Source organism: Orcinus orca, chromosome 17 (assembly GCF_937001465.1).
Source record: "Orcinus orca chromosome 17, mOrcOrc1.1, whole genome shotgun sequence".
Taxonomy (NCBI): Eukaryota; Metazoa; Chordata; class Mammalia; order Artiodactyla; family Delphinidae; genus Orcinus; species Orcinus orca.
Window position 1 is genome coordinate 2,510,975 of NC_064575.1, and position 19,351 is coordinate 2,530,325.

A 19,351-nucleotide genomic window follows, 5' to 3' on the forward strand; every position below is an offset into this window, starting at 1 on the left:
TTGCAATGGCGTTCTAGTCTAAAATAATACTTCCAAGAAATGAGCACAATGAAACTTAATGCTGTTTCTATGTTTGATAACCAACCTACTTCGGGAGAAACTAGAGAATACGGTACTGTACTCCTAACCAAGAATCTTGTTATGAGATTTTTAACCTGTGATTCAGTAATTCATGATATTTGCCTGATTTACATTCCTCACTCATGTGATTTTGACTCTCGGCAAAGTCATGACAATTTGAGTCTTTTAATTAAACCTACAGAAGCAAATATTAAGGGACACCATATCTTGAAAATGTTCCTAATAACTGTTTTTCATTCCAGTGTCTTGGTAACAACAATGAGGACCTGGTCATCTGCTGTAATCCCCAAATCACTTTTCTTATGTATATGAGTTTTGTATTAATAAGTGTATCACCTCATACTGTGTCCTCATCCATAGTTTATTATTTAGGTGTGAGTAAGGTCCTCCAAACTACTAGAGACTCTGAAGGACCTAGGACCGACAGGAGGTATTTCCATAGTTATCAATTTGGAATGAATTTTTGTTTCAAAGAGACTGTGCGCATATCTGGAAGAGTGGGACGACCATATAGCATCACATATTTTGAGTGATGAGGGATTAGGAGGTGGAAAGGTTACGTCAACCATAAGGGGGCCCCTACCTGACTAGGGGGCGGGCTTGTGCTTAGCGACACAGAATTTGATTAATCTGTTATCGTAGACTTTACATTTTTTGGATTCATCCACATTATGTGACCTCTGCGTGCAGATTAATTTCAAGTTAAACTTCTGGAGGTTCTAGCAGTTCATTTCAGTGACAGCACGATTAGCCGGCCCAGCCTCTCAAGTGGACACTGGTGGTTGTGCGTTGGAACAAAGGTGGCCCACGGTGAGCTGGCACCTGGGAGGAGAGGGACCCTCTGTGTAGGCGCTCGGCATGCAGGGAGTAACGGGAACCCCAGGGGAGCATCCTACCTGTGACCCTGCTCAGGACACTGCCCGGTTTTGGCAGAATCCAGCTGACTTTTGTCCTGGGACATTGCCAATTTTTCAGCTGCAGCAATTGGACAACCTGAAAGACTGTTTAAAAAAAAAAGTAGGCGGATCTGAGTTAAAAAGATAATGTAATTTGCTCTGGCACCTACCTCACAGCATCCTTGGCAAGCACCAAATGTTAAGTTGTATTAATAGTTCACTTAGCAACATTCTCAGCCTAAAAGATCCCAAAGGGTTTTGCAAACTACTGTGTCAACGTTTGTCCCCAAACCTCATCTCAGAGGTGATAAAAAAACAGAGTCATTTTTAAGATCAAAATATTATGTAAGGGAGGAATAACTAAATTATTGAAACCTCACGATATTTTAAGTAGAATGCGCTCATCCAACTGCAACTGTCCAACTATGGATGTCAGCACGATAATTCTATGATAGCTTAGGGTCTTTTGCAAAATGTTAGGGACTTAATTTTATATCTCAGTTTAAATGGAGAGCACAGAATGTAAGTTTCCTGGCAATAGGCTTATAAGTCAACTAGTATCTCATGACCACATAATCTATACATGAAACACATAAACGATAAGCATTTTCACCAAAAGTATTTATATATATGCAATATATTTGTATATAAATGCACATATGTGGTTTTAAGTTAGCTGCGATCTCAGTGAAATAAATCTCAGTGAAATGAAATGACGTTTACCTTCAGTAATCTGAAGCTCTTGGGTACCGTTTTAATGTGCATTGGATGGGATTCAAGATAACCCCTAAGCCACTCTTTCCAAGGTCAAACAGCTCTGGGGTGGGGGAGGTTCAGAGCAGAGACCAGGCTCTCTGTGTATCGCTATATAAGTATCTACCCCTGGTCTCCAAATATGACATTTTTTTGTTGGCATACTTGGCTGCTCAGTGAAAATTTATAGGGGAGTAATTAATGGGGTATTTTTTACTTTTTCCTCTGCACACATTGAGAATATTTGTCACCTATGTCAGGTGCTAACATATCTGATGCTGATCCAGGAATTTTGATAACACACGGCAAGTTCCTTGTTTTCTTGGTGGAAAGTTTCTCTCGAGTCTCATCCCAATTACCTCCTGTGCGTGTTGCGGTTGCTGTTCACATGCCCTCGTCCTGTGCATCCCGGGGTGGGGCACTTGAGCACATTTTCATGCATGGCAAGAACTAGGCACGAAATAGCACATAAAAGAATAGAGCAATTTATCATCAATACATCACACACCGACAAACTGTCTCAACTTTGCATTCAAAGGAATTCAGTTACATCGTCCACCACGCTCCCTAATTCTTCGAGAGAATAAACACTTTTCAAATGCAAACCAACCAATGGGAGCCCACACCGGACCTTCTCCTCTCTCTGACTCTCACACTCCAGGACACTCTCCACCTGCCCTAACCCCCAGGGCCAGGTCCCAGACAACCACAGACAGCGCCAGAGGCCCAGAGCCCACTAGAAATTCCAGCTGGCCAATCTGAGGCCAGTTCACTCCGCTCCCTCCCACGAAAGCTCAAAAAGGCTCTTGCTTACAACAACTCATCCTTCCCCGCCGCGGGTCCTGGTGCTTCCCCCGGGGGCCCTGCCTGGCCTGAGGTGCCCCCTCCTCTTGGGAGCTCTGAGTAGCAAATTAGGTTTTCAATGTATCTCCTGATCTACTGGCCTCACTGTACCCCAAGTTTTCTATTAATATGCTCTGTTTTAAACACCCAGCTAGATGGAAATTGTCTTGACACAGAGGGAGAAAACTTGGTATTTCCGTTTCTGACTCCAAACTGGAGGAGGAAGTGGGTAACTTGGTGGACTTATTTCAGGGCCGGCGGTACTCACTCTCCAGGGGAACCCGCACTTTGTGAGGGCACCCTGAAAGGCTGCGGTGGTGAGGGTACAGCCCTGTCACGTGCCCTGTGCCGTCGCACCCGGGGATGGGGCACTTGGTCTCCCTCTTTTCAGGCCTCGGTGAATCTGCAGAGGAATTAAATTGAGAGAGACATCTGGTTATTCCTCTTCCCTCCCCTTCAGCAAGTGGCCTTGCACACGACCTTCTCACTCTGTTCACCCTTCTGATGATAAACATTCTTCTCACATCGCCTTGAATAAGACCCTCAGCTAAGACCTGCGGAAGCAGAAAGAATGTTTTCAATTTTCCTGGTTCCTTAAGCAGAGGCTGACACAGGGCAAGGGAGTGCTGAAACACAGTGACGGTTTTAAGTTGTCATGTCACAGATCACAGTTAGAGCCTCATTATGAAATGTCAGCCCTACACCAGAGGATGAATAGGCTCTGGAAAAGGAAAAGTAAAAAAAAAGAGAAGGAAAAAGGAAAGCATTTATTTAAACCCAAACTGTCTCCTATTGAAGGGATCTGTAAAAGGCCAGATTCAAAAATCACACGATGAAGAAGCCGCCGTATCTGAGGAGGGCCCGTCTGGGCGGTCCAGTGGGTCCTGGCAGCAGGTCCAGTGGCCCCGGAGTTCTGGGCTTGAGCAGCTGTTCCTAGACACGTGGGGAGGCTGCTCCAATAAGAGTGACATCTCGCGCCACGCCCGGCCAGGGGGCAGTGCTGTGAGGGCCCAAGACGCCCAGAGCCCCGTGGTTTGAAGCTCTGGATCAACGCGCAGTAGCTGCAGAGGAGAAGCTATTGGTTTCACTGCTAGTGTGGAAGTGGAAGACAGGCAGCAGGAAGAGGCTTGGCCGCACACAGGGTGGGGACCGCCTTGAGGGGTCTGCCGGGCGCTGCCAGGAACATGGGCTGCGGGCAGAGGACCAGGTGCTGCGGCAGGGGAAAGGGACACCTTGCAACCCATGCTGCCGGGCTGCCCAGAGGGGGCGGCTGCACACAGCTCGGCACACACACTGCTGGCTTAGATAGAGGGTTATATAAATACATAAAATAAATGAGGACTAACGTGAATATTCTCATATTCGTGACTGAGAGGGTAGATAAGCTTAAAACAGAAATGCATTCTCACAGCCGAAACTGCCCCCTAACTCGTGCGTGGAGTGACAATGTCAGGCATCGGGGCCAGCCTGCCCCTCACATTCAGGGCATCTAGAGGAAGCGGGACCAGAGCGGGCAAGGCGGCCTCAGAGAGAGGACCAGCGTGGGATGCAGGCCGGCAGGCTGCAGGCTTCTCCCAACGCGAAGTATCAGGAATCACGAACACACGACGCTGAGAGGGAAAATAAATAGTCTGTACCATCCTGCCGCAAGAAAGCTGCCGGCGATGGGTACGGGGCAGGGTCCTGGCTGCGAGGACGCCGAGGGCCCGTGTGCTCCGGCTCCAAACGTGGCACGGAGAGCAGGGCAGCGCTGCCGGAGGCGACAGACGTCCCCAGGGCGGAATTCTGCGGGGGGCAGACGTGCCCCCGTGTTGCCACGCCACCCCGGCCGTCGGACTGGGCAGGTGGGTACCGCAGGTGGTACGCGGGGCAATTATCTGGGGACGTGGTTCCAGCCAAGGGGGAAGGGCCAAGGGCCCTCCCCGTGAGCGCGCAGCCAGGGAGGGCGGCGTCAGCAGGGAGAGGACGCGTGTCTTGGGCGGGAAGGGAAGGACCCGAGTAGCGGGCGTGTGTGTTTCCTGAGACGGGATTTAACGCCACGAGGTGGAGACTACACTCTTTGCTGTACGAGACAAAGGTGCATACGAAGGGTTTGGACATGCTGTATGATTTTGCGGGGGTATTTTTTACTTAGTCCGAAAAGACGGCCAAATTTCCAGTCCGTTTGGGCACTCACGTGTGTAGAATATGCTAGTAAAAGTCCCCAGTGTTTCCCTTTGCGGCACGGCAGAAACTAACAACGTTGTGAAGCGGCCATACTCCAACACAAATTAATTTTAAAAAAAAGAACAGAGCAAGAAATACAGATCATTTGAATAGAATTTTGACCAGAATTACTTCTTATGATATATGGGAACTTGATGTGTGAAAAAATAAATTTCTATTCAATTGGGAAAAAAAAAATCCCCGATGTTTGATTAACATGGAATTGGTGGGGGCTGGGTGCTGACACCCTGTGAGAGCGACTTGGAAAGAATCGGGAAGAAGGAGCGGTGATGTGAATGTTGATGGGCTTCCTCCCTTGGATCTGGTCCAGGTGAGGCCGCCTTTCTAAACCACACGGAGCGCTTTGGCCACACTGTCTGCGGGAAGCCAGGGAGGGTGTGGGAGATAAGGCCAGGCTGGCACCTGACCAGGTGTGGGTTGCTGACTGTCCGTCTTGCACTGTGTCTGCCAGCCCCTCCTCTGCGGGGAGCAAAGATGCCCCACGGTGCTCTCCGGGGCCGGCGCCGGTGCCTGACACGAGCTGGAGCTGCAGCTCTGGGGGGGCTCCCGGGCCTGGCTCTTCCTCTTTAATTTTCTTTGCCGGATGCTGCTTCACGAAAATGACCTTATACTCTGGTGACCTGACGTCCCGGTTTGCCTGGGACTGTCCTGTTCATACCTGATGGACTCGTGGGATTGCGCCCATGGCTCCCCTTCACCCCGAAAGTGTCGTAGGCTGTAGGATAAATTATATGGCGACTCTAGTTAGACTAGGGGGACCCAAAGTCTCCCTATTGCTGGGTGGCAACAGGATAGCAAAACTTGGTATTGTTAGAACTGCCGACTCATCGGAAGGCTTGGGTGAAACGGTATTTTGAAATCCTAGGGTTCTGTCCCTGAGAGCAAAGTCACATGCCCAAGGTGCACGGGGATTAGTGCTTACTTAGGAGCATGGAGTACTCACAGGAGAAAAAAGCTCCTCTTTCGCTCCCACACCAGGGATGGGAGCAGGACCGTGAACCTGGGCAGCCTCTGGACAAAGCCTGAAGGCCCCTGCAGTCGGTCACTGTTTTGCCTGTTTCTTCCTGGTCTAGTCTGGAGCTCCCTGCGTGGACTTCACATCCCAATGCAGGACCTCACCCTACACACAGGCTACACTGTGGACTCATCCAGTCCCATCAGTGATTCTCTAAGTCTCCACCGTGCACATTCTATTGCCTTGTTAATTTCTGTAAACAAAGAAACCTTTAAAAAGTTCTAAAAAATGACCAAAGTATCGTCAAGTGTTTTAAGCCATGGCACAAATAATTAGTGTCTCCAAAGACTGGATTTCATTGGCTGAAGGTACTATCAGTTGCAAGGTGAAACATCATTTTATGTGCCAGTGAGGAAGGAGAAACGACTGAAAACTGAATAATGGCACATGTTTCTAATTTCACAGAGATGCTAAGATGGGAAAACTGTGCATCTTAGAATGGATGAAATATAGTATATTGGAAATGATGGGGTTTTGGAATTTGAAGTAAATTTCATCTTTTTTTTTTCTGATTTTTTAGTTCATTAAAAAAAAAAAACAAAACCAACACCCACACAGGTAATTTCCACAAGTTGGGTGTGAGTGGAGTGCTCAGAGCTGCTACCACACCCTCCTGCCCCAAACCACATACTATCCTTGATATTCCGTCTCCATCCCAGCCCTTACAGTATGTTTGCACAGAACTATTATCTTACTCCTCACTAAATGACATTCTTTTATTCTTTTTTTCTCAACTCTGAGCTGCAAGACAGTATTTGACAAGACTACTTGTAGGTGAGTACTAAAATGGACTTAAAATATACAATGGATTTCTGGGTAAATCTCAGCAGTCAGGACATCTAACCACACTAGCGCATTATTCTTGTCAGCGCTTTAGGTCCACGACCTTGATTACCTCTAAGACACTCCTCTCTGAATTCTGTGGTTCTCAGATTTTAGGGTGCCCGAGAATCACCTCAGGAACTTGCTTTTAAAAACAAGCAAGTTATGCACATGAAAAGATGCTCAACATTGCTAATTATTTGAGAAATGCAAATCAAAACTACAATGAGGTATCACCTCACACCAGTCAGAGTGGCCATCATCAAAAAATCTACAAACAATAAACACTGGAGAAGGTGTGGAGAAAAGGGAACCCTCCTACCCTGTGGGTGGTAATGTAAACAGGTGCAGTCACTATGGAGAACAGTATGCAAGTTCCTTAAAAAACTAAAAATAGGGCTACCATATGATCCAGCAATCCCACTCCTGGGCATATATCCTGAGAAAACCATGATTCGAAAAGATACATGTACCCCAATGTTCATTTCAGCACTATTCACAATAGCCAAGACATGGAAGTAACTTAAATGTTCATCGACAGAGGAATGGATAAAGAAGATGTGGTACATAGATACAACGGAATATTACTCAGCCATAAAAAGGATGAAATAATGCCATTTGTAGCAAGATGGATGGACCTGGAGATTATCATACTAGGTAAAGTAAGTCAGACAGAGAAAGACAAATATCATATGATATCACTTATATGTGGGATCTAAAAAAATGATACAAATGAACTTATTTACAAAACAGAAACAGACTTGCAGACTTTAAAAACAAACACAGTTACCAAAGGGGAAAGGTGGGGGGGAGGGATAAATTAGGAGTTTGGGATTAACATGTACACACTACCATATATGAAATAGATAAACAACAAGGTCCTGCTGTATGGCACAGGGAACTCTACTCAATATTCTGTAATAACCTACATGGGAAAAGAATTTGGAAAAGAATGGATATGGGTATATGTATAACTGAACCACTTTGCTGTACGCCTGAAACTAACACTACATTGTAAATCAATCTACTCTAATATAAAATAAAAATTAAATTAAAAATTTTTTTAAAAAAGCAAGTTCTGAAGCAGTAAGTCTCATGGGATCCTGGAAATACTCATCTTAACAAGCCAAAGACCACGCCTAACTGGAGGCCTCATCACCGGGCCCACCTGGTGCAAGACCCAGGGGCGGAGGGCATCTTTATGGGCACATGGAACAGAACACAGCTTTCCTAAAGTCTGAGGATCAGTTTTAAGGTCTCCTCCGAGCACACTGACTGTCTCATTCAAGTTTGGTCCAGACGTTTGTGGACCCTCCGTTAGAGAGCTTGTAAAAGCACAGGCTTATGAAGGCATCAGCATCCGGTCTTGTCCTAAGAAGGATCGAGCATCCTGCCTGGCTTCCTGGTAGCTTGACACTATTTTGAAGCTCAAAAGCAGTCAGATGGGGCTTCCCTGGTGGCGCAGTGGTTGAGAGTCCGCCTGCCGATGCAGGGGACACGGGTTCGTGCCCCGGTCCGGGAAGATCCCACATGCCGCGGAGCGGCTGGGCCCGTGTGAGCCATGGCCGCTGAGCCTGCGCGTCTGGAGCCTGTGCTCCGCAACGGGAGAGGCCACAGCAGTGAGAAGCCCGCGTACCACAAAAAAAAAATAAATAAATAAAAAAAATAAAAGCAGTCAGATGATCCCAGAAAGAGGGCGGGAAAGAAAAATTAAATTTCTGGAAATGATTTGATTCATAAAATGATTTAAAATCCAGTAAATACAAATGTACTTTTAACATACCCAATATAGTACTTTTTAACAAGTACAATATATTTTTTAAAAGCAGTCCTATTAGAAGAAATACAGGTCTTTATTTTGCGAGAGTTAAAACCCTACAAACCGACCAAGTTTTAATCTGAGAACAATCTATTGAGTAGGAAAAAAAGTTGCTAATTTTAAAATATAAATTAGGTTTTTAAATTGTGCTGTCAAAAAGCTATCTGGGAGAAGCAAGCAAACCTTACTCATTTACCACCCCCCCCCAACCTCTAAAGACATTTTAAATAAAATAGAAGCAAATCGGTGTCTTACGTTTACTGGTAAAGACTTGTCTTCCGCCCACGTCAATGACTTTGTTTTGCTTCCTCTCCCCCGACAGATGCTCCAGAAGAAGCCTGTCCAGCTCCTTGTAGGTGCTGTGGAAAACACAGCCTCGCTCAGCCTGCAGGGCGATCGCCTGCTCCAGCAAACTCAAGTTCCCCTTGGTTTTCTCCAGGGCAGCGGCTTCCTCCACCCCCGCGGCCGGACACCCGTGCCTGTGATCATCCTCCTTACTCCCAGGGAACGAGGGCTGGGCTTGGCCATCCGACGGGTCCACGGGAGCGTGCTGTGGCTCTCTCCTTTCTGTTTCCGAATCACATGTGCTTTTGCAAGAGATAAACTTGTCACCTTCAGTTTTTATTTCAGGAACTTCCAGTAGGTCTTTCCTATCATCCACGAGAACATACTTTGGGACTCTCTGAGGTTTGGTTTCTTCTGAGAAGTTGGAGTCGCTGTCCCAACCATTCTCTGCACTTTCAGAGTTACTTTCGTTGTCATCGGAGGAGCAGAACCGCAGCTGGGAATCGTTGATTTTGTCTTTTCCATCGTCGGAATGAACCATAAAGCACTCATCCACTTCATCCCCCTCTGCTTTTAGAGACTGGATGCCACTGTCATTTAAGTTCTCACTTATGGTCTGAACAGATGCATTATTTTCAAATTTCCCCAAATGCATTAGCGATTTGACCACGAGTTCTTGATAACGGCCGTATCTGTCTTGCTTCCCATCGGAATTTTCTTGTGCAGTTGAATGAAGCTTCTCCTCCATGGGTTTTATCATGATTTCTTCTAGGGAAAAAAGAAGGCCAATATTTGAAAAATAAGAACAAAAAGTATTTTAAGGGAATTACAGTGATAGATAGATAGACATATACATATATAATACATGCAATATGTGAATATGTGGACTCCATCAATTATATAAACATTGGGTAGAAAAATACATACCCTCTTGACAAAACAAAACAAAACTCAGACCTTAATATTCTGAGAATTGCCTTTAAAGAGATGAGCTATTCTAATTTTCAGCACGTCAGAGCTAAGCTCGTCTAGTTACTGAAATAAATACTCAACCATCACAGAGTCCTGAATGTGAAATTCGTGTTACTGTACCTCTTATATTTGCAAATCTCAGTCAACTGGAAGAAAATTAAGCATATGTCCTACTATACATTATAAAAAGGAAGTATTCATCGAATTTCTCTGCTAGCGTGGCAATATATTTTCAAAGCTTATTAGGTTGATTTTCTCTGCCTCCATAGAGTCCCAAACATACTTTCAGATTTTATGGAACGCTAGCTGAAATACACAACACATCTACACGAGACGATAACTAAAAGAAGCCTGAGGTTCTCGAGACTCCCTCATCACTGTCACAACTGTCACACGAAAATGCCATGACGAGGGAAACACAAGTAAATGGGAGAATGAACATGATGGAATAATATCTTGAATAGTAGCTCAGTTTCTGGCCTGGTACATGCATGCACTTGTGTAAAAAGGAGATGAGTCAGGAGTGGGGACGGCTGGAGGATGCTGAATGTTAACCAGTTCCTCTCAGTCCTGATGGTAAAGAAGGCCTGGGACTGAGAAGAGCGCCCACCCCCCAAGCGCCAGTCTGTCCATGGGGTGTCCACTGTCCCAGAGCAGCTGTCCGTGTCACCCCCTTCCCTCTTGGCAGTGGCCCAGTCGGGGTGACAGATTGTGTGTGTGTATATATTTATATGTACAGTCACCCTCCCCAAGCCTGTCCCGGTGCAAACACACCACCTGAGGTGCAGATTCGCCGGTGCCCCAGCCCTGGCCGCGCACATGGCGGGGTCCAGGGAGCTCGGTGCCCAGAGATCGCCAGGCTGTGAAATGCACCAGATAACCAGGCAGTGGTCCCTGGCAGTCACTGAGACAAAACAAAAAGAAGAAGCAGCAAGACTATTTCTGTGTCTCTAAAGGCAGGGTGGCGGATGGGAACACAAAATAATAAGCCCCCTTAAAGACTGTTAAAGACACCAGGTGAAGTGCATTCTGCCTTAATAAACATCTTGGGAGGAAAGAAAAGCACAGCCGTCCTGTGTAAGGGCTGCGGGAGAGGGTGTCTGTGCAGAAGACAATGTGCCTTTTTTGGGTCTCGTTTAATTTTTTATAAACATTGCGTCTGACAAGGACACTCAAAAATGCATCTCCATCATCTTCCTTTCTGGTAATTATCTCCCTAAATCAACACTGGACTGCCCGGATCAAGTAAATATTGCCATAGTAACTAAAAGCATTTTTGGATGAAGGGAAGAATTCAGTCACAACACTAGCCCCTTTAAATAATGCTGATTATAGAGTGCAGTCTTTTGTTGGGATCTATTCAACATAAACTGAAAAATTTAACATTTTACTTCCTAGAAAAGAGGCTGGCGAAACCAGCACATAATATTTGAACGGATGGTGTATCCTCTCCTGAATTCATATCAGAGGAACTCCAGGTTTAAATAATATATTAAACGTAGTCTAAAATGCAAATGAAGTTTTTCTCAATATCACAGTTGGCTGTTAAGAGAAAGTGTAAAGGGTTATGATAATTTTAGAATATTATGAACTACAGAAAACAAATAAAAAGCATTTTCAGTGAATATGCTCAATTCATTGAACTATTCTCTCAACTCCACTTAACTACCCACATGTGTACAATAATGATTTATAGACATTATACCTAATTATGCATATTTGGGCTGTGTGAGAGTGCTAACAAAAGCTCTAGAAAGCAACAATTACCTCTGTTGCTTAGCTACATAGTTTAAAATATTCCTATTAAGTGCAGATCACCAGAGAGGCGGGGGTGACAGCAATGCACGTGTGCCCGACGATGCGTGTCACCGAGCCGCTGCCAGGCGAGCGTTTTGGGTCATTTCCAGTTTACATAATTGTTTGGTTCAACTGTTGGTTATATGCTAAAAGAAAATATTTATTAATTATTCTTCAGAAAGAGAGGAGCCCTGCTGGTAGAGGTGCCTTCGTGCGTCGCCCGCGGGGTTTCCAGGGGTGCTCTGCAAACCTGCAGACCAACTTCCCACGCGCCCACCCCCCTCTGCCATCACTGTCATTGTCACAAAGAGAGAAGTTGAGTTCGCTTTTGAGCAGACGTATCTGCGACGGGGTGCCCCTTTTCCCCAGCTTTGTAACAGGCTGCCTACTTTTTCTGCGCTTGTGTGTTTTTGTTTTCCGGGGTGGCCCGGTGGTCTGTTTTGTGCTTTTGCCACTGACATAACCCAAAGAGCCCTGCGTTAGGGACCTCGTTTGATTCTGGGCCTGGCGTGTGTCTCTGTGCCAACTCCAATGGGTTCCTCACCCTTTCTGAGCCTCACCCTCACAGGAAAGCGGGTGCCACCCAACCGGTATGCGGTGAAGGATGGCCGCTTCTCCCTCCCTGTTACTACGGTAGAGTCAGCAAGGGCAGAGGAGACATGGGAGCTTCCACCTAGATAAGGTGCGGCCCGTTTTTCATTCAGAGTAAGTGGTGACCACGCCCGCTGTGGAAGGTCACAGTCCAAGTGCAAAGAGAACTCAGCCCAGTTCACCGTCACACTTGCTATGCTCGCCAACTGCCTTGGGGATGGGAGGGTCCACGCACGGCGTGGAGGGAGACCTCCCAGGTCTGAGGTCCAGAGACTGGGGTCGTGTGGTTGGCCCAGCACCACCTGCCTGTATGGCCTCGGGCAGGCCGATGTCTCCCGAGTCCTGGGTCCTCATCTTTAAAACAAGGGTGATCTGATGTCCCAATGACTGGATGACCCTGTGACATGCTAAGACAATGAACTGGTATGTTCCTGCCATGGTGTTTAGTTTAGTTTAGTTTCATTTAATCCTCACAACAACTACAAGAAAAGTACTTTCAACTCCCTGTTACAGGCGGGAAACCAGGGTTCTAAAGAGCTAAGGGCTTGCTCAAGTTCACACAACCAGCCAGTGGGGGGGCTGGGATCCGGACCCACGGCCAGGTGCCTACTATTTTCCCATATTTGGATACTTTCAAGAGTGAATTTATAGGAAAATACCAGAATACACTTGTCAGGTAACTTGTAATGAAAAGCAACAATCCTTAAAGTATAAAGAAAAAACACATAAAGACAAACACAACAACAAACAAAAACTAACAAAGTGCATCTCACAACAACGTGGGGTAGAAAATTCCTCAGGTGCACTTCTGGGGCTGGAGTAGGACAATACTTTCCTCATAGAGCAAAAAAGTAAATAAATAAACTTCCTTTTGGCCTGATATGTAAAAGCTAACATCTGTTGATTTGCTTTAAACCAAAGTCTCTCCTCTGAGGGGTCTGGTAATCCTGAAGTTACCTGCTAGCGGATTCTCCACAGGTATCAACTGTTCTGCGTCAAAACAACTTAAACAAAAGAAGTCCTCTGAAAATCCCATGTTTTGAGGTTGATTCCTTTCGTACAACTGGATTTCAGATTTTAGTTCTGTTTCTGTAACTATCTAAGTGACTTTTACGGGTAAACTAGTTTTCCAGGCCTCCTGAGTATGTCAACTTTGTTGGGAATAAAAGATGAATTCATCTTTCAGAGTTTTAGAATGGGAGCGGCGTATCCTTTATTTGCTGTCTGTTGAGAGATAACATAGTCAAAGTGTCATCCCAGCTCCCAGAGGCTCCACAGGTGTGACGGGTTCCCTGGAATCGCGATCACGTGCTCACAGCCCGGGAGGATCCCACACACTGGCTCACCCGCTTCTTTCCCTCGTCTGCACTGGGAACACACGAGTGCGTCCTGCCTCCTGAGAGAGCTCTGCAACGTCACCTTCTGTTTGCCCCAGTGAAAACTGTGCATCTGCATGGTTTTGTCCAAATTTTCTTCTATCGTCCTTAATGCCCACCTGCAGCTCTTTGAAAGACAGCCAGGGGAGGGCATGGGGCACAATTTTGCCATTAAAGGGATTCAAGCTCATGGCCTCAGCCTTCGTGAGCCTAACCCTCTCTCATCAACTGAACCGCCTGCTTAAGACAAAATTGGGCACACACCTGGTCAGGTGAAGACCTTGGGGTGCCTGGAGTGACCGAGACGGCAGATGAAACCCCTTATGCTGGGCTTGGGTGCAAACTCAGCTCTCTTACCTTCCGGGGGCTGGGGGTCACTTGCTCAGAGGGCTGAAGGCAACTTAGACTTTTCCTCTCTCGACCAGGGAGAGAAGCATCTGTGACCTGTCATTTCTGGAAATGTGACTTCGTAATTTGACCTCGTAGGGACTTTGCCCAACTTGCCTTCCAAAGGTGGTCAGAGCATGGGAAGGGCTGGATTATGGAGCACAGTTAGCTGGGAAATAGTTATTTTGCTTGTCCTTCAATTGTTTCCTAATTATCTTCTTTCCAACGCCTACAAGCTGTGTTACCTTTAGCATTAAATCCCTTTGTCCTCAATGGTCTCATTTGTAAAGTTGTGGCCATAATAATACACACTCACGTCACTGTTGGGTGGATTAGGTGATATGATTTATGTGCTCGGAATATATTAAGAATTCAAAAATAATAGCCACTACGGCTGTAATTTTAGCATATTCATTATGATTAGTAGTGGCTCCAATACTAAAGAGTGAACATTTGTGAAGCTGCAGATAGAAGTCCGTCAGTGCTTCTAAGTGAATACTTAACTGAGAATATTTGACAGTATACTTTCCTGGTGACTACCAAGCATCTACAACGATCATTCAGCTACAAAAGAAGGCGGGAAGCTGGTGGGCAGGTACCGTCCTGGTCCTTAGGGCGCCTGCAAAATGTGTTGGTGTAAAAGATGCCCATTTTCTTAAATACTTGGTAAATTAATGTCAGCGAGATGAATGATATAACCATCCTGACTCAAGGACTTTCCCCAGTACTAACCACACCGACTCAAGGACTTTCCCTAGTACTAACCACACTGACTCAAGGACTTTCCCTAGTACTAACCACACCGACTCAAGGACTCTCCCTAGTACTAACCACACCGACTCAAGGACTCTCCCTAGTACTAACCACACCGACTCAAGGACTCTCCCTAGTACTAACCACACCGACTCAAGGACTCTCCCTAGTACTAACCACACCGACTCAAGGACTCTCCCTAGTACTAACCACACCGACTCAAGGACTCTCCCTAGTACTAACCACACCGACTCAAGGACTCTCCCTAGTACTAACCATACCGACTCAAGGACTCTCCCTAGTACTAACCACACCGACTCAAGGACTCTCCCTAGTACTAACCATACCGACTCAAGGACTCTCCCTAGTACTAACCATACCGACTCAAGGACTCTCCCTAGTACTAACCACACTGACTCAAGGACTCTCCCTAGTACTAACCATACCGACCCAAGGACTTTCCCTAGTACTAACCATACTGACTCAAGGACTTTCCCTAGTACTAACCATACTGACTCAAGGACTTTCCCTAGTACTAGATTCAACCTACAATTTTCCTGAGTCAACTACAACAAAAAACCGACCAGCTCAAGGAAACAAACAAAAAGGTCAAGGATGATTATAATTTACAGATGAGCCACGAGGTTTTACGCCATACGTTAAATACAGAAAAGCCAGAAAGTTCAGTCAAGCACTAGCAAATCAGAATACAACTGTTTTAACTACAGAATCTCCAATTAACTGTAAGCCGGGATGACTGGAGATCTGATGATTGTGACCTGAGATCTGTGCTCACTCAGTCGATATGCTTTCATATCTTTTCTATTAACACCTACTGCAATTACTACCATTCTATATGCAATAGATATTTATGATCTAAGAAGCTCGCTGCCTTCGGTTTGTATAATTTATACTTCTTTTCAAGTAACAACTTATTTTGTATATTTTGATTCCTTAAAAACTCACATTCGGAAAAAAATGTGTATGTGATAGAAAATACACACATCTAGTTTCATTTTCTAAAAGGTCAAGCTTTAGATTTCCATGTATTTTCTAAAATAAACTTTTGAGACATTCTGCATGTCCTTCAATTTTAGCCTCATGCACAAAGTGGTCTGTGATGGTCCAGGTCCTGGAGGCACTGGGACAACCAGGATCTAGTGGGGGTGACCGCGAACTGCAGAGAAGCACATCCTAAAATTTCAAAAAAAAAATGAGGGGCAGGGGATTAAGAGACACAAACTATTACGTGCAAAACAGATAAGCAACAAGGATATACTGTACAGCATGGGGAATTACACCCATTATCGTGTCGTAACTTTTAATGGTGTATCTGTAAAAATACTGAATCACTATGCTGTACACCTGAAACAAATATAATATTGTAAATCAACCGTACTTCAATAAAAAATTAACAAAATAAAATTTCAAAATAGAGACTGCGTCTCATATGTCCTATCGGAAATGTCTCAAAGCTTACTTTGCAGGGGTTTTATCTTTCAGGGACTAGACATCCACCCCATTAGGGAGTTAAGGTCCTCTTCAACTTGGGGGCTTAGTCGCTTGTATTTTCTTCGGAAAGAGGCACAGTCCACACCCGTGCCTGGGGCCAAGGATGCTCTGCGCTCTGTGGCATGTGCTTAGACCCCCCACTGTGATGGAAGGAAAACCGGTCCTCACTAGTGGATGCTGAGGGAAACCAATGTCTGGTTTTGCTCTCACGTTGGGATTTGCTTTTCCCACCATACAAACGGCACGTCCCCCTGAGGTGGGCCTGGGTCTGTGTGCGGGCAGGAACTCAAGCTGGGGCCACTCCACCTCGCTACCTGCACCGGGGTGATGGTGGGTCTCCGGGGCGCCGTCCTGCCCCAACGCCTCCGCCGTCCGCTCAGCCCGTCCCTCCTCGCGGTCCACGCTGGGGCTGTAGTGTCGGGGCTTCATGAGCAGGGACTTTCTCTTGTTGACCGGCACCCCCAGAGCCTGCTCCCCGGCTCTCCTCTTCTTGGCCGTGGAGCAGTCATGTGCAGCACTGCAGTAACGGAGACGGATTAAGAACATGATGAAAGAGTTCACGGCTGTCTGCTCTTCGACCATCACCAAGCACGACCAGAGAAACCTGGGACCCAAGGTTTGGGGTTAGTTGTCGCCATTAACGAACACAGCCCATCCGCTGAATTCACTGAACTGTGCAGATTCTACTTTACTGCCAATCAGAAGAGCTAAAAGAAAAAAAAAATCATCCTTAATCCTGAGTAAGCATACGTTAATCTGCACTTTGCCTGGCACTACACTAAATACCCAGAGAGGGATGAAACAAGATTTGCACTGGTTTGTTAATCCCAAGAAAGAGCTAATGTGAAAAATATACCACCAGCTACAAGAAAACGTGTCCAGTATGGATAAACCACAAGGTTTTTCGGATAGTCGTTTGCTACTGAAACTGCTTATCTCCGCCACAGTTGCATGTCAACCTTGAGATGCCATATCCCGGGCTTTGACTTGAAAGACAGGGCATTAAGCGGGGGACAAGCTGTGAACATCTGATCTGCCCATCTCCAGTCCCAGAAAAAAGTGGAAAGATGCTCGTGGCACTCTGCCGTTTGGTTCTTACCCATTTGGCACACAGAACAAACAAATAAAAGGAGGAGAAATAAGATTGGATTTCCCAAAAATGGACCACAGTTTATCCTTACTCCTGTTCTCGTACAGTTTTATTTGGAAGTCCTCCTGAGGGTGGCCCTTTCAAAACAGATTTCCTACATATAGCTCACTTGGCATTAACACAGCTCACTCTATGTGCTGAAGGTAAGACAAACATTCTCTTGGCAAGACCCAGGAAGACCAGAGGGTTTAGCCAACAGTGAGTCTCTGACATATATTTATTAAACACTCTTTGAAGAAAAATGCAAACTTAAAATAAAAAGATCCGGAGCAGAGAATCTGGACTCAGAGTAACGAGATATTACTCCATCGCTAAAAGAAGACTGAATATTCAGCATTATTCCTAAGACAAGGCCTTAAATTGTTTTGAAGCGTCAGTGCAGAGAAACACCAGTGGTGGCCCATTCGTGAAAATTATTTAATTAGCATCACACATGAATTCTTGAATTTGGAGGAGTAGGTTTTAAAACTTCAGAAGAAAAAAAAGCGCTCTTCCTTCTGGGAAAGAAAGAGATTCTGGAAGGAGAGAGAATCCAAGAGGGTTAGAAATCTCTCACAAAAGATTAAACATTGAGAACTGAAGATTATCCCAGTAAGGAAGAGAACAGTGACTTTCCTAAATAAACTAATGTGCTTCGGCAAAATTTCTCTGATGAGCCCAAATTTGAAGTGACCACGGAGACTTCCCTGGCGAGTGGTTAAGACTTCTCCTTCCAATGCAGGGGGTGTGGGTTCGATCCCTGGTCGGGGAGCTAAGATCCCACATGCCTCGCGGCCAAAAAACCAAAACATAAAACAGAAGCGATACTGTAACAAATTCAATAAAGACTTTAAAAAATGGTCCACATCAAAAAAATCTTTTAAAAAAAATACTAAAGTGACCACGCACAGACGATGGAGCGGAAGAGCATCTCAGCAGGTGGGCAGGAGAGCACATGCCTTTGTGAGGACACTGGAAAGTGCAGGCCTGCACGGCCTGAGCCTGGCCTGTCAAAGAGAACAGTCTACAACACGCGTGTCCCGTGTCAGGGGAGCCAAGTGCAGAGAAGCAGACCCCCCGTGCAGGAGCCTACTCTGTCCGGGGGAAGACCTCTGAAGGGGGAGGGGCAGGAGGGCAAAGTTCCCAGGAATGTGCAGAGAGTTCAAGGCCCCTAAACCAAAGTCTTCTAAATCAAGTGCGTTTCCATCCAGGATGCTCAGAAGATACACAAGTGAGGCCACTAACCATTATCCCGAACCAAGAAGATGTATAGAAAAGGAGAGGCTCCTGGCAAATGACATTCAGCTACTAAAGCAGGGAAAGAAAGTGGATTCTAAACACTCATGTTAGCATAGCACGGGCACGGGGAAAAGGGCTGAGAAAGTTTATTCAAACAAAGCTTCGTCAGCACCAGGAAACACTGATCAAAGAGACCTGGGCTGGTGGGCTTGGTCGGTCAGACAAACGCCATTCCTTCCTTTGGTGGCTGGGGGGATAGACGAGGCTGAATGTGTACTTCCGGTAAGATCCTTAGAGATTTCGTCTTGTTAATATTATTATCGAAGTTTACATAGAAAGACAAGGAACATTCCCCAAATCACGTGACCCGTAATTGGTGGGGCTGATATTTGAGTCTGGTCTGCTGGTCCCCAAAGCTCATGCTCTCCTACGTGTTGCCGAATCAGAACAAGGAACCTGGGTAATTTCCATCTGCCTTTGACAGCCGGGTGGAGTCGGACCCGAATAAACCAGCCACCACTCCAGCTGGAGGAACCTGCCTACCACAGGGCTGCTCCCGATGGTTCGGGACACTCATTAGATCGGGAGATGGCGCTGAGCTGCAGCAAAGAAAAATGCTGCAAAACGTGGTGAAGACACCGCCCTGCCCCCCAACATGTCCACAGTTGGGAGCGGTAGAACGAACGTGACGAGAAGACATTAATGATAATAAAAATCAAATTCAGTATTTGGGTCCAAATAATAACTTGTGTAAGGAAGGACGAAAAGGATGTTGAGGTTTTATCGAAAGTACATATATACACGAATATGTATAAAATAGATGACTAATAAGAATCTGCTGTATAAAAAAATTAA

At 45.8% G+C, this 19,351-nt stretch overlaps 1 protein-coding gene across 9 annotated transcripts in view; it reads right to left on the minus strand.

Moving 5' to 3' along the window:
• The window catches only part of ST18 (ST18 C2H2C-type zinc finger transcription factor), a 131,010-nt gene that overhangs the window by 50,226 nt on the left and 61,433 nt on the right, over window positions 1-19,351 (minus strand). For 8 of the 9 annotated variants that reach the window (XM_049700606.1, XM_049700602.1, XM_033437671.2 and 5 more), the window contains 5 exons: window positions 16,443-16,645; window positions 8,711-9,508; window positions 2,842-2,976; window positions 2,090-2,180; window positions 978-1,082 (listed from right to left, as the gene is read on the minus strand). In XM_049700606.1, coding sequence (XP_049556563.1) covers window positions 978-1,082; window positions 2,090-2,180; window positions 2,842-2,976; window positions 8,711-9,508; window positions 16,443-16,645 — 1,332 coding nt within the window. The remainder of the gene's footprint in view (window positions 1-977; window positions 1,083-2,089; window positions 2,181-2,841; window positions 2,977-8,710; window positions 9,509-16,442; window positions 16,646-19,351) is intronic. The other variant, XM_049700605.1, reaches the window with a different exon arrangement.